Source organism: Eriocheir sinensis, chromosome 57 (genome assembly GCF_024679095.1).
Source record: "Eriocheir sinensis breed Jianghai 21 chromosome 57, ASM2467909v1, whole genome shotgun sequence".
Taxonomy (NCBI): Eukaryota; Metazoa; Arthropoda; class Malacostraca; order Decapoda; family Varunidae; genus Eriocheir; species Eriocheir sinensis.
The window spans coordinates 11,254,979-11,270,922 of record NC_066565.1 but is presented as its reverse complement, the minus strand read 5'-3'; the positions used below and the strand labels follow the sequence as shown (position 1 = coordinate 11,270,922).

The 15,944-nt window shown below is 43.7% G+C and overlaps 1 protein-coding gene across 1 annotated transcript in view; it reads left to right on the top strand.

The window, feature by feature from the left end:
* Nucleotides 1-15,944, top strand: part of LOC126984893 (UDP-glycosyltransferase UGT5-like) — a 36,973-nt gene that overhangs the window by 16,311 nt on the left and 4,718 nt on the right. Inside the window, exon 2 of the mRNA XM_050839192.1 lies at nt 15,725-15,944. This exon is cut by the window's right edge and continues 32 nt beyond it. Within this exon, the coding sequence (XP_050695149.1) occupies nt 15,725-15,944 (220 nt within the window). The remainder of the gene's footprint in view (nt 1-15,724) is intronic.

The following is a 15,944-nucleotide window of genomic DNA, read 5'->3' as shown; positions in this document are numbered from 1 at the left end:
AGAAGCACCGCCTATTCGGTGGGTCCAGAGGCTGTACAGGAGCGATAGGACAGGATACAAAAATAAGATTGTGATCGGAGGAGCCCGACGGAGAGAACTGCTTGACAGAGTAAGCAGAAGGGATAGAGATTAGGAAGAGGTTTAGTATGTTGGAGCTGTCTCCAAGACGGTCGGAAATAGTGTATGGTGCTGAACCAACTGCTCTAGATCGTTGAGATTGCAAAGTTGTAGGCTTATTCATCAGGCTGGTCAGTGAAGGAGGATGAAAGCCAAAGCTAGTGGTGAACATTGAAATCTCCTAGGATGGAGATTTCAGGGAAGAGAGAGTGGGTCAAGATGTGCTCCACTTTAAAGTTCAGCAAGTAACCAAAGAATTTTACAGAGTTATTAGAGTTAGGTGAGAGATAAACAGTACAGATGTATTTAGTAATAGAATGACAATGAAGTCTTAGCCAGATGGTGGAAAATTCAAAAGTATCAAGGTCGTGGGCACAAGAGCAAGTGATGTCGTTGCGTAAGTAGAGATGCAGCTCTCTATTGAAATTCAGGATAGAGATAGTAGGAGGGAACAGAGTAGAGATTGCTATCAGTAGCCTCAGAAAACTGTGTTTCGGTGAGGAAGAGAAGGTGATGTTTAGAGGAGGGGAGATGTGTTCCACCCCGAATATTTTTTTTTTACAACAAAGGAAACGGGTCAAGGGGCAACGAAAAGAGTGTAGAAAAAAATCCCGCTACTGTGTCAGTGGAACGCCAGCACTCGTCGAGCGAGCAACTCTCCTTGGCCTTTGCGCCAGCTATAGACTGTTGAATTGCTCGCTGGGCTCCTCCTACGGGCAGCCATGAACTCCCGTTTCCCCGCTCGGCACGCCGACCGGCGGGCTCATCCCCTACCACACGCCCGAGGAGTAGCATTGCCTTGATACTTCGCTATGGGCCGCCACTTTTTTTTACAGGAGAGGAGTCAGTTCAAGGCATAAAAAAATGAAACAAATGTGAAAAAAAAGCCCGGTACTCACTGCTCCTAAAAAGAGTTAGAGGAGTGGCCGAAAGATAGGTCAATTCGGGAGGAGAGGTATCCTGATACCCTCCTCTAGAAAGAGTTCAAGTCGTAGGCAGGAGAAAATACAGATGAAGGAAGATTTTTCAAAAGTTTAACAGCGTTAGGGATGAAAGAGTGAAGATGCTGGTTAACTCTTGCATAAGGGATTTGGACAGTAAAGGGATGAGCTTGAGTAGAAAGTCGCGTGCAGCGGGGCCGCGGAAGGGGGGGAAGCATGCAGTTAGCAAGTTCAAAAGAGCAGTCAGCATGAACGTATCGATAGAAGATAGAAAGAGAGGCAACATTGCGGCGGAATTTAAGAGGTAGAATACTATCAGTAAGAGAAGGAGCGCTGATGAGACGAAGAGCCTTAGACTCCACTCTGTCCAATATAGCTGTGTGAGTGGAGCCCCCCCCACACGTGAGATGCATACTCCATACGAGGGCGGACAAGGCCCCTGTAAATGGATAGCAGCTGTGTGGGGGAGAAGAACTGGCGGACACGGTACAGAACGCCCAGCCTCGAGGAAGCTGATTTAGTAAGAAAAGAAATATGAAGTTTTCATTTGAGATTTTGAGTTAAAGATAGACCGAGGATGTTTAGTGTTGAAGAAGGTGATAGCTGAGTGTTGCCAAAGAACAGAGGATAGTTGTTTGGAAGATTGTGTCGAGTGGATAGGTGGAGAAACTGTGTTTTTGAGGAGTTGAGGGACACCAGGTTCTTCGTGCCCCAATAGGAAATAATATAAAGGTCTGAGGCTAAGCGTTCTGCCGCCTCCAGCCTGGAATCGTTTAGTTCCTTTTGGGTAGGTCTTCTATTAAAAGAAGTTGAGTAATGCAGAGTAGAGTCATCGGCGTAAGAATGGATAGGACAGTTCGTTTTGGAAAGAAGATCATCAATGAACAATAGAAAGAGAGTGGGAGATAGGACAGAACCCTGCGGAACACCACTATTGATAGGTTTAGGGGAAGAACAGTGGCCGTCTACCAGAGCAGAAATAGAACGGTCAGAGAGGAAACTTGAGATAAAGGTACAGAGAAAAGGATAGAAATCGTAGGAGCTTAGTTTGGAAAGCAAAGATTTGTGCCAGACCCTATCAAAGGCTTTTGATATGTTAAGAGCAATAGCAAAGATTTTACCGAAACGGCTAAGAGAGGATGACCAAGGGTCAGTTAGGAAGGCAAGGAGATCACCAGTAGATCGCCCCGTACGGAACCCATAATGGCGATCAGATAGAAGATCAAAAGTGGAAAGGTGCTTTTGATTCTTCCGGTTAAGGATTAATTCAAAAGCTTTAGATAGACAAGAAAGCAAAGCTATAGGACGGTAGTTTGATGGATTTGAACAGTCATCCTTCTTAGGCACAGGCTGTATGAAGGCATACTTCCAGCAGGAAGGAAAGGTAGATGTTGACAGGCAGAGGCGAAAGAGTTTGACCAAGGAAAGTTGTGTCAGCACTGAAGCACAGTTTTTAAGGACAATAGAAGGCATTCTATCAGATCCATAAGCCTTCTGAGGATTGAGGCCAGAGAGGGCATAGAAAACATCATTCTTACGAATCTTAATAACAGGCATAAAGGAGTCAGAGGGGGGATGAGTAGAAGGAATATGCCCAGAATTATCCAGAGTGGAATTTTTTGAGAAAGTTTGAGAGAAGGGTTCAGCCTCAGAGATAGATGAGACGGCGGTGCTGCCGTCAGGACTAAGGAGAGGAGGAAAAGATGAAGAAGTGAGGTTGGAGGAGATATTTTTGGCTAGACGTCAGAAGTAACGGGAAGAATTAGAAAAAGCAAGGTCTTAGCATTTTCTATCAATGAAGGAGTTTTTGGTAAGTCGGCGAATAGATTTGGCACGATTCCGGGCAGATCATGGTTAGCGGGAGTTCGAAGGCTCTGGTACCTTTTGTGAGCTGCCTCTCAATCTTTGACAGCACGAGAACAAGCGTGATTAAACCAAGGCTTTTTAGCATGAGGAGTAGAGAAAGTACGTGGAATGTATGCCTCCATTCCTTAGACAATCACCTCTGTGATGCGCTGGGCACACAAAGAGGGGTCTCTATCCTGGAAGCAGTAATCATTCCACGGGTAATCGGAAAAGTACATCCTCAGGTCGTCCCACCGAGCTGAAGCAAAATGCCAGAAGCATCGCCTCTTCGGTGGGTCCAGAGGGTGTACAGGAGCGATAGGACAGAATGCAGAAATAAGGTTGTGATCGGAGGAGCCCAACGGAGAGAACAGTTTGACAGCGTAAGCAGAGGGGTTAGAAAGAATCTGGTCAACGTGTTTGACTTCCAGCACCTTATTATGAATATAAATGAAATAATATTAAAAACACCCCTGAATATACCAAAAATTATGCAAAAATTAGGTAAGGCATAAAACTAAATTTCCAGAAGGTAAAGAGTGACTCACGATTCTAGTCATTCAGAGCTGCGAGCTGCGGTCGGGAGCAAGGTGCAAAGTGATAGTGTTGTGTACCGGTAGTGTATTACTGTAGCAGCGAGGTATAGTGTAACTAGGTATTGTAGGGGGGGCATCGTGAATGCAGTCATCACCGAAGGGGGGGGGGCGCTGTCCTGGAAGCTGCAATGGTAATCGTCGCCTGAATAATTGCCAGGACCACTATTCTAATGATTTTCAGTCCTAGTGACTCTATTCTCATTAATAACTCAGAATAAGTATTACTTAGGTTCTAGCACAGTAGATATTAGATGCATGCTGTCCATGTTGCATGGTGACACTGGCGTCTGTGGACTGTAAATTGTACATACGTACAGTCTGTGTATGCTAAGGCGGCCATTGTTGTTCTGAGTCATCATAACAGCGCCCCTAACTCCGGGGAGCGCGATGCAGCGGCAGTATGCGGTGCGGGATATAGCCAGGAAAGCGCCCCCCAACCCCTCTCTCTCTCTCTCTCTCTCTCTCTCTCTCTCTCTCTCTCTCTCTCTCTCTCTCTCTTACAACTGTTTTTGTAGCATGCTACTGGAAAATTAGAAGAGGTCTTTCATGTTTTACTACTCTTTAACATTGCAATTAAAAAGCATGTTAGAGAAGCTGCATTTTGCCTCTTTTACAGACTGTATGAAGATCAAATGAATATATTGCTAAATCCATCTCTAAATATGTCTATAATTCCTTTTCAAACTCATATACTGTATGTATATACGGATAGAATTACTGGAATAAAAATACTGAAAAAAAAATATATGTGGCTTAAACCAAAAAAAAAAACATTTTTCTTTTTAAACATTGGTTTTTGCCAACCCTGCTAAATCCATCTCTAAATCTATCTATAATTCCTTTTCAAACTCATATATGTATATACGGATAGAATTACTGGAATAAAAATACTGAAAACAAAAAAAAAAAAAAAAAAAAAAATAAAAAAAAAAAAAAAAAACGGTTTAAACCAAAAAAAAAAAAAAGTTTTTTTTTTGTTTAAAAAAATTGTTTTTTGATATATATATATATATATATATATATATATATATATATATATATATATATATATATATATATATATATATATATATATATATATATTTATATATATATATTTTTTTTTTTTTTTACAGCTAAGGAGACAGTTCAAGGGCGTAAAGAAAAAAAATATATATAAAAAAGCCCGCTTCTCACTGGTCCTGAATAGAGGTCAAAGGAGTGTCCAAAACGAGAGGTCAATTTCGGGAGGAGAGGTGTCCTGATACCCTCCTCTTGAAAGAGTTCAAGTCGTAGGCTGGAGGAAACACAGATGAAGGAAGATTGTTCCAGAGTTTACCAGCGTGAGGGATGAAGGAGTGAAGATGCAGGTTGACTCTTGCATAAGGGGTTTCGACAGTATAGGGATGAGCATGAGTAGAAAGTCGTGTGCAACGGGGCTGCGGGAGGAGGGAAGGCATGCAGTTAGCAAGTTCAGAAGAGCAGTCAGCATGAAAATATCGATAGAAGATAGAAAGAGAGGCAACATGGAGGCGGAATTTGAGAGGTAAAAGACTATCAGTATGAGGAGGAGAGCTGATGAAACGAAGAGCTTTTAACTCCACTCTGTCAAGGAGAGCTGTGTGTGTGGACCCCCCCCCCCACACACACACACATGAGATGCGTACTCCATACGAGGGCGGACAAGGCCCCTGTAAATGGATAGCAACTGTGCAGGGGAGAAGAACTGGCGGAGACGGTACAGAACGCCCAGCCTCGAGGAAGCTGAGTAGAGATGAGATATGAAGTTTCCAGTTGAGATTTTGATTTAGGGATAGACCGAGGATGTTTAGTCTTGAGGAAGATGATAGCTGAGTGTCGTGAAAGAATAGGGGATAGTTGTTTGGAAGATTGTTTCGAGTAGATAGGTGGAGAAACTGTGTGTTTTGAGGCGTTGAAGGACACCAGGTTCCTCTTGCCCCAATCGGAAATAATAGTAAGGTCTGAGGCTAAGCGTTCTGTTGCCTCCAGCCTTGAATCGTTAAGTTCCTGTAGGGTGGGTCTTATATTAAAAGAAGTTGAGTAATGCAGAGTGGAGTCATCGGCGTAAGAATGGATAGGACAGTTCGTTTTGGAAAGAAGATCATCAATGAACAACAGAGAGAGTGGGAGATAGGACAGAACCCTGTGGGACACCACTGTTAATAGGTTTAGGGAAAGAACAGTGACCGTCTGCCACAGCAGAAATAGAACGGTCAGAAAGGAAACTGGAGATATAGGTACAGAGAGAAGGATAGAAACCGTAGGAGGGTAGTTTGGAAAGCAAAGATTTGTACCAGACCCTATCAAAAGCTTTTGATATGTCCAGCGCAATAACAAAGGTTTCACCGAAACGGCTAAGAGAGGTTGACCAAGAGTCAGTTAGGAAGGCAAGGAGATCACCAGTAGAGCGCCCCTTGCGGAACCCATACTGGCGATCAGATAGAAGGTCAGAAGTGGAAAGGTGCTTTTGAATCTTCCGGTTAAGGATAGATTCAAAAGCTTTAGATAGACAAGAAAGTAAAGCAATAGGACGGTAGTTTGATGGATTTGAACAGTCATCCTTCTTAGACACAGGCTGTATGAAGGCATACTTCCAGCAGGAAGGAAAGGTAGATGTTGACAGACAGAGGCGAAAGAGTTTGACCAGGCAGGGTGACTGCACGGAGGCACAGTTTCTAAGGACAATAGGAGGCACTCCATCAGGTCCATAAGGCTTCTGAGGATTGAGGCCAGAGAGGCCAAAGAAAACATCATTTTGAAGAATCTTTATAACAGGCATAAAAGAGTCAGAGGGGGGACGAGTAGGAGGAATATGCCCAGAATCGTCCAGAGTGGAGTTTTTAGAAAAAGTTTGAGAGAAGAGTTCAGCCTTAGAGACAGATGAGGAGGAGTGAGGAGTGGAGGGAAATATGTAGAAGTGAAGTTGGAGAAGATGTTTTTGTCTAGATGCCAGAAGTCACGGGAAGAGTTAGAGGAAGCAAGGTTTTGGCATTTTCTATTAATGAAAGAGTTTTTGGTTAGTCGGAGAAAAGATTTGGCACGATTCCGGGCAGATATGTAAAGTTCGTAGTTAGCATTAGTTTGAAGGCTCTGGTACCTTTTGTGAGCTACCTCTCTATCACTGACAGCACGAGAACAAGCGTGATGAAACCAAGGCTTTTTAGCGTAAGGAGTAGAGAAAGTACGTGGAATGTATGCCTCCATTCCAGAGACAATCTGCTCTGTGGTGAGCTGAGCAAACACAGAGGGGTCTCCATCCTGGAAGCAGTAATCATTCCATGGGAGATGGGAAAAGTACATCCTCAGGTCGTCCCACCGAGCTGAAGCATAGGACAGGATACAAAAATAAGATTGTGATCACAAAGAAACACAAAGGAAAAACAAACAACAGCAGACCTGCTGGTCTTTACGATTCTGTTTGTGACAAGCTACACTAAGTATCTAATCAAAGGTGGAAGATGAAGGACAGCAAAGGCGAAGGCTCCTCCCCACCCCCCCATCCCTCCAGCCAAAGCTGGCAGGAAAGGAAAAAGAACCATGCAGCATGGAAAAACTGCATGGAAATTATGTAGGAAAGAGGAAAGAACTACCATTACTGCTACCACTAACCGGGCGATAAAAGCGGACAAAGACACCAGTATTCGAAAGAATTTAACGTTATTACGACAATGAGTAATATCTTAGTTGCTGGTTGGATTGAAAATACTTGTCTAATCTATTCTTGAAGGCCGTAACTGTTGTACTATCAACGACATCACAGGGAAGAGAGTTCCAAACATTAACAACTCGATTGAAGAAGGAGTGTTTAGCTTCGTACGACGAGAATCTTTTACCACTTATCTTCAAATTGTGATTTCTTCTTGTTCTATTTGATCGATCAATTGTGAAGTAATCTTCCGCATTAATATCACTGAATCATTTAAACATTTTAAACACTTCTATTAGATCGCCTCGCATTCTTCGTTTTGATAGACTGAATAAATTTATTTCTTTAAGCCTTTGTTCATATGATAAATTTCTCAACCTAGGAATCATCTTTGTTACTCTTCGTTGAACCTGTTCCAACTTTTCTATGTCTTTTTCTGTAGTAGGGAGACCAAAACTGTACACAGTACTCTAGACGGGGTCGAACCAATGAATTATACAGTTTTAATATTATTTTTTTTCCGATTTATTATTAAAGACTCGTCCGGTGAAGCCAAACAATTTGTTTACAGTTTTAACTACCTCTGAACAATGCTGACCGGGCTTTAAATCGCTTGATATAGTGATTCCAAGATCCTTTTCTTTACTTACTGCAGAAAGTTGTTGGCCATTCATTACATACCGAACGCGATTGTTATTTTTTCCGACGTGCAACACTTTACATTTGTCAACGTTAAATTTAATTTGCCATTGATCGGCCCAACGTGAAAGTCGATCTAATTCTGATTGTAAAGCTTCTTCGTCGAGTGTCGCAGTTACTTTACAAGCAATTTTTGTGTCATCAGCAAATTTTGATACTTTGCAAGTGGGCCCATCATCGATATCATTAACATAAATTAAGAAGAGCATGGGGCCAAGCACTGATCCTTGAGGTACTCCGCTTCTGACGTCGAGCCAGTTAGATGTAACACCGTTTAGAACTACTCTCTGTTTCCGCTCAGAGAGCCAGTCCGCAAGCCAATTGTGAATGTTACCCGAGATACCGTGCGCCAATAGTTTGCCGAGCAATCGTTGGTGGGGGACCTTATCAAATGCCTTTTGAAAATCCAGATATATGATATCTACTGATCTGCTTTCATCGAACACCTCAAAAATATAATGAAAAAAATCAAGTAAGTTAGTTAAACACGAACGTTTACTACAGAAGCCATGTTGCGAATTATTTATCATATTATTTTCTTCGAAGAATTTCACCATATTGTCGTTAAGCGTTAAGTGGAGCAGGCTGGAAGTTGTCTTGTGAGGCAGGCTGGGAGTTAGCCTGTGAAGCAGGCTGGGGGTTAGCCTGTGAGGCAGGCTGGTGGTCAGCCTGTGAGGCAGGCTGGCGGTTGTCCTGTGAGGCAGGCTGGGGGTTAGCCTGTGAGGCAGGCTGGGGGTTAGCCTGTCATGCAGGCTGGGGGTTAGCCTGTGATGCAGGCTGGGAGTTAGCCTGTGAGGCAGGCTGGGAGTCAAACTGTGAGGCAGGTAACACGTCCTCCCGTGAAGCAGGAGGGTCGTCTGGAGAGGGCAGAGTCTCGGTGGAGGGCCTCTCCATCATCGATGGTGGAGTCACTGCCACATTACTTGAAACAAATTCCTGAAGGGCTTCGAATTTCTTTTCAAGATCATTATGCTTGACATTCCATTCAGTCACAGCCTTCTGAAGATGTAATCTTTGAACGCAGAGGCGGCAAGTTTTACTCAGCTGGAAGAACTGAGCTGCAAATCGTCTGGAACAGACGTCACACTTAAGGTTCGAAGGCATTTTTAGAAATTTAAGCGATTTAACAGTTTGGGCAAATATTAAAAGCGCTTTCGATATAACTTAAATTGTGACCATAAATTGAATTGTATAAAAATTGTGCATGGAAGTTAGATATGGCTGTGTTAGATGCCTCCAACACTGGGAGTTCGCTCCCACAGGGTCTTGAAAACACCTCAAAAACCAATCGCTTGTCCTGAGCCTCTATCACGAGAGAGACTTTCACAACCTGGCGCTTTTCAGCTATTGTCCTCGAAGTTTTGTCCCATAGAACGGGGCCGGTGTAGTCACTCAGAGCAGAGCTGTCAAGGAGGAGAGGAACCAGCAATTCGTTCCAACTTTCCGAAACGTCTAACCCAACTCTGCGACCCTTTCGAGGCCTCGCCAATGGCACCTGTCACCAGGTGTTCTCCACCAACTCTAGAGAGTATCAGACGCCATTCCTGAGAGACCAAAAAGCTGAAATATTCCTTGAGTATAAGAAAAACCCTCAGAAACTCCACCTAGAAGCCGGGAGGTACAACCTCAAATGCCCCACGGAAGACATTTCTTTCAGGAGAAAACAAGAACCAGCTGTTATGCAGAATAGGGATGGGAGTACCGTCGATAGAGGGGAGGGACGGGGAGCTCACACCGACAACTGGTTCTCAGGGAGGATTTTAGTGTAGAGGTCGCCACACTCCTCTACACCGCAGGCCAAAATAATCAGGCACGGTCCAGCTGACTAGGACCCTGGAACTCCAGCCATTGTCTCATAAAGAGATCCTCTGCCTGCAGTCCAATCCACCACTGCTGCTGCCCAGAGGCTTCACCGTGACCCTGGCACGTTAGACGGATCAGGTTTTACACCTTGTCCTAGGGTGACCTGAGACTATGCAGGGGAGGGACGTCTAGTTCCCTGAGGTGAAAACACTTCACCCGCATACCAGGAAGGTATAGGAGGAGCCCAACGGAGAGAACAGTTTGACAGAATAAGCAGAAGGGTTTGAGGTAAGGAAGAAGTCTAGAATGTTGGGCCTGTCTCCAAGACGGTGGGGAATACGAGTAGGGTGCTGGACCAACTGCTCTAGATCGTTGAGGAGAGGAAAGTTGTAGGCTTGTTCACCAGGCTGGTCAGTGAAAGGGGATGAAAGCCAAAGCTGGTGGTGAACATTAAAATCTCCTAGGATGGAGATTTCAGCGAAGGGAGAGTGGGTCAGGATGTGCTCCACTTTAGAGCTCAAATAGTCAAAGAATTTTACAAAGTTAGTAGAGTTAGGTGAGAGGTAAACAGTACAGATGTATTTAGTAATAGAATGACAATGAAGTCTTAGCCAAATGGTGGAAAATTCTGAAGAATCAAGGTTGTGGGCACGAGAGCAAGTGATGTCGTTGCGCACATAGGCGCAACATCCAGCTTTGGATTGAAATTTAGGATAAAGATAGTAGGAGGGAACAGAGTAGAGATTGCTGTCAGTAGCCTCAGAAACCTAAGTCTCGGTGAGGAAGAGAAGGTGAGGTTTAGAGGAAGAGAGATGGTGTTCCACAGAATGAAAATTAGAACGAAGACCGCGAATGTTGCAGAAATTGATAAGAAAGAGGTTCGAGGATTTATCAAGACACCTCTCGGGTCGGCAGCCAGAAGGGGAGTCCTCCCTCCGTGAATTTGTGGTCCCCCCCTCCAGGTGGGGACTCCAAGGCATGATGTAGGGATGCCTCTCTCTCTCTCTCTCTCTCTCTCTCTCTCTCTCTCTCTCTCTCTCTCTCTCTCTCTCTCTCTCTCTCTCTCTCTCTCTCTCTCTCTATATATATATATATATATATATATATATATATATATATATATATATATATATATATATATATATATATATATATATATATATATATATATATGGAATCAAAATAAAGCAAATTAAATGTATCATTCATAAATGGGAAGAAATATGGTTGAGTACCAAAAAAATTGAAATAACATGCATAAGGCTTAATATAGTTTGATTTATATAGTGAAATGATTATATAAAAAATAGTAGCTTTTTATATAGATATCTTAAAATGGCTGTAAAACAAGGTAGTCAACATATTGAAGTGTTCATATATGATTTTTTATGCAGCTATATTAATTTTTGTGGCGTCAGGAAGGTTTTCGTCGCGGTGCGTGAAATGAGTCAGATTCGGCAAATTTTCGTTGCGAATTCTGGTCAAGCTCGAGCAAAAACCATTGAAGCTTGGAAGGCGTGCTTGGTGGCAAGTTAAAGCTCTATGAATGCAGATTAATAATCAGAAAAAAAAGTGGAATGTACTAAATAAACAAAAAAAAAGTTAAAAGCAAAAGACTAGGACGTGTCCAAATATGCGACAAAAGGGCCGAAAAACAGGCTATTTTCTGACGGCTCGACGACAAACTTGGAATGGAGCTATCAGCAAGGCCTTCGAACTGGTCCAACTACATTGCCAAGAGGGGCGACATGCCAAATTACAGCCTTCTAGAGGCAATAGCAATGCCACACTAGACAAAAACGACAAAGTGTCTGAAGTTCGTCAAAATCGCTCCCTATAGGGTTTACGTTCTGAGCTCTACGACGAACCTACTGAAAGTAGGGAAATGTTATGCATCATATTGGAAAGCACATTGGTAGGGTTAAAATATGTGTTAAATTAGTTTTTTGAAATTCTCAAAAAATGAGTGGGTTTTAAGGATGGGAACTCAAAAAATAGTTTTTTCAGTCGTTTTTTGCGACTTTATTCGATTTTTTACCCTTTCCAGTCGGTTATTGAGTCCGGTCGCTTTTTAACAAATATAGCCCTTTCCTTTTGCCGTCGATTGATACCAAAACCGTTTCTGTAGCCCCAGAAATAAGGGAGTTATGGGATTTCGCACCAAAGTGGTTGATTTTCCAAAATTCGCGGCTTAATGACATGGGCGCCGCAAAATCAAAAGAGGCCACCGTCCATTACTTGAAATGTCACTGGCTGGACATATCAAAAGCCTTTGAAAGGGTCTGGCATAAATCTTTGCTTTCCAAACTACCCTCCTACGGTTTCTATCCTTCTCTCTGTACCTTTATCTCAAGTTTCCTCTCCGACCGTTCTATTTTTCCTGTGGTAGACGGTCACTGTTCTTCCCCTAAACCTATTAATAGTGGTGTTCCGCAGGGTTCTGTCTTATCTCCCACTCTCTTTATATTGTTCATTGATGATCTTCTTTCCAAAACAAACTGTCCTATCCATTCTTACGTCGATGACTCTACTCTGCTTTACTCAACTTCTTTTAATAGAAGACCCACCCAACAGGAACTAAATGATTCTAGGCTGGAACCGACAGAACGCTTAGCCTCACACATTACTATTACTTCCGATTGGGGCAAGAAGAACCTGGTGTTCTTCAACGCCTCAAAAACACCGTTTCTCCACCTATCCACTCGACACAATCTTCCAAACAACTATCCCCTATTCTTTGGCAAAACTCAGCTATCACCTTCTTCAACACTAAACATTCTCGGTCTATCCTTAACTCAAAATTTCAACTGGAAACTTCATATCTCTTCTCTTACTAAATCAGCTTCCTCAAGGCTGGGCTTTCTGCACCGTCTCCCTCGTATGGAGTATGCATCTCACGTGTGGGGGGCTCCACTCACACAGCTCTCTTGGACAGAGTGGAGTCTAAGGCTCTTCGTCTCATCAGCTCTCCTCCTCCTCTTACTGATAGTCTTCTACCTCTTAAATTTCGCCGCCATGTTGCCTCTCTCTATCTTCTATCGATATTTTCATGCTGACTGCTCTTTTGAACTTGCTAACTGCATGCCTCCCCTCCTCCCGCGGCTCCGCTGCACACGATATTCTACTCAAGCTCATCCCTTTACTGTCCAAATCCCTTACGCACGAGTTAACCAGCATCTTCACTCTTTCATCCCTCACGCTGGTAAACTCTGGAACAATCTTCCTTCATCTGTATTTCCTCCTCCCTACGACTTGAACTCTTCCAAGATGAGGGTATCAGGACACCTCTCCTCTCGTAATTGATACCTCTTTCGGCCACCTCTTTGGATTATTTTTAGGAGCAGTGAGTAGGGGGCTTTTTTATTATTGTTTCCTTTTTTTGTGTGCCTTTGAGCTGTCTCCTTGCTGTAAGAAAAAAAAGGAAGGAAAAGTAGATGTTGACAGGCAGAGGCGAAAGAGTTTGACCAGGCAGGGTGTCAGCACGGAAGCACAGCTTTTGAGGACAATAGGAGGCACTCCATCAGGTTCATAAGTCCTCTTAGGGTCGAGGCCAGAGAGTGCATAGAAAACATCATTCTTAATAATCTTAATAACAGACATAAAGGAGTCAGAGGGGGGATGGGTCAAGTCGGCAGCCAAAAGTAGAGTCCTCCCTGGGGGAATTTATGCCTTACCCCCCACCAGGCGGCGACTCCGAGGCATTGCTTAAATGCGCCATTTTAAATTTGTCACATTTGGGGAAAAGGTGTGTATTTTGTGTTAATGTAGTGTGGTGTGAAAAGATAAAGGATCTGTCTCTAGAGAGCATGCTGAACAACTCTCTTGTGTTGATGACACGATTGAGAAACGGAAAGTGGGGGCATGGGAGGAGTCCTTGTGGGGCTTAAGCACTTTTCCTTACTTCCCATCTTTACCTCACCGGGAGTGGCTTACGCCCGTTTCGGTAGGTGTCTTTCTGCCTACTCCCTGTCTAGCATCAGCTACTCAAAGATGATGGTTAGGCCACGATCCGTTCAGGCGGTCTTGGCTGCCTTATAGTAATGTGGCATCATTTCTCTTGACTGGAAGTGGGGGCTGGTCGTTCCTCTCTGGAAAGGAAACGGGGGCCGTCAGGACTGCAACAATTACCGTGGTATTTAACTTTTCAGTGTGACAAGTAAGGTGATTGCCCACCTATTGCTGATGCCGATTCGCAACCACTTCCTAAAATGAAGAGACCTGAGCAGTCTGGGTTCACGCCTGGTAAGTCGACAACTGACCGTATCCTAGCGCTTCGCTAACTGGTGGAGCGCCGACTTGAGTTGCGACAGAGGATGTTTGCAGCTTATATCGATCTCAAGAAGGCATTTGTCTCAGTAAATCGCATGGGACGCTGGGATCTCCTGCTACTCCATCGTATTTCTTCAAGGCCTGTTGGTTTGTTGACTGACCAGTATTCTGGAACTGAGTGTTGTGAAGTGTGTGTATCGGGGGTGGGGGGTGATGGCTTTCCAGGCACTGCACGAGAAGGCGAAGCACTTGGGACTTCAGGTCTCCTGGGTCAAGACCAAGGTACATGTGTTTGGAGGCTTGCTAGATGAAACAGTACATTCTGTTCGCGCGTGTAGCGAGGACACTAAGATCTTGGAAAACTTCTAATACCATGGTAGCGTGGTTCAGGAGTATGTTGGGTCTCGCCAGGAAGTCCTACGGCGGATTTGCGTGGCCCAGGGTGTTATGGACTCACTCAGCACGAGTATATGGCGTTGTTGATACGTGATTTCGTGTAGAAAGATAAAGATCCGGATCTTCAAACCGCTTGTGCTTCCTGTTTTGCTCTATGGCTGTGAGACAATGGACACTAAATAGGGACTTGGAGAGGCGGATTAATGCCTTTGGTAAAAAGTACCTTCGCAGATTCAAGGGATATCGCTGAGATGACTTTGTCAAACCGGCGACAATTCCGTGAGACTGATTCAACATATATTAGATGCATAGTCCGTCAACGTTAAATTCCGGATATACGGGCACGGGGCACGCTTCCCAGAACCCGACCTTGCTCATTGGGGTATCTCTGTAAGAAACAATTCTGTGTCGGAAAGGCTAAGCGGACGCCGACAGAGTTTGTGGCCTGAAGAAGTGGATAGATCCTTCTTGAAGATAATCAGGATGAGATGGAGGCCTGCATTGATACTTGCCCTGATAGACCCCCGGCGCGCCCCCCGGCGTATTGCCCCGTGGATTGATGGCAGGTAAAACGAGCGACAACGGGATGACGTTTCTGGTCGACACGTTTGCCACCACAATGAGCTGTTTCAAGTGTCAGGTTCGTTAGCGACATCTTCTCGGTCAGCAGCTTATTTATGTCATGACTTGCTCTGAGGTTTGTTCCCGTGTCTCACCTCCAGGTTTTTCATCCATACTAGTGATGTAAACGTTGTCCGGACGATCGTAGTCTTAGTAATTGTTGCGTCCTCCCAGATCTTGTCTGATCTCACTTGATTTCCAGTTTTTTCTCTCGAGATTTCGTATTTTCCCATCATTTTTCTCCTTCTCCAACTTCTTAAATTTCTTAGGAATTATACGATCATATACCTCTTCTTGGAAAACTTCCAGACTCTCCCGAAGATCCACTACAGCTATTCCAGCACACTTTATCACTGAACTGCTTCATGTATATATCTAAAGAGAGTCTGTATGCCTATTCTACTGCGTGCAGTGTCTTCAGCAAATCTTGGTCAGTGATTCAGATTGTGGATCGTGAAAGAAACAGGCAAACTTAGGGCCAATGAGTTTTAGCGTGACGTAACCATTTCCTGGACATCTCCTTCACTGCTCCTTCTTGCATTAAAATAAAGACAGTCAGAACACACAAGCAAAAAAAATAAAATAAAAAAATAAATAAATAAAAATAAATGAACAGATGTGATCACTATCACTTTACTACATATCTTGTACTGGCTTGGATGTGGAGTACGTACATATTAAAGGAAATTCAACTGAAGTGTGGCTGAACCACTGATGTGTGTGTGCCTCGGATGGTGGCTAAATCAGATTTTTGTTCACTTGTCCGTTAAACGTAACACTTCTGCCCACAGATCGTGATGCTCACGAACCTTCCACGAATGTCCAACAACCCAAACATCCGTGAAATAGTCCATGGGCTGCCCTTTGTAAAGATTAACAAGACAGTATTCGACATAGGTCAAGATGGAGTTGGAGGTTTTACTACCTCCAAAATAAAACTGCCCCCCTTAGCGAAGGAACTGTATAATGTGCCAGCTGTTAAGAAGCTGTATGAAAAAAGGAAAGACTTTG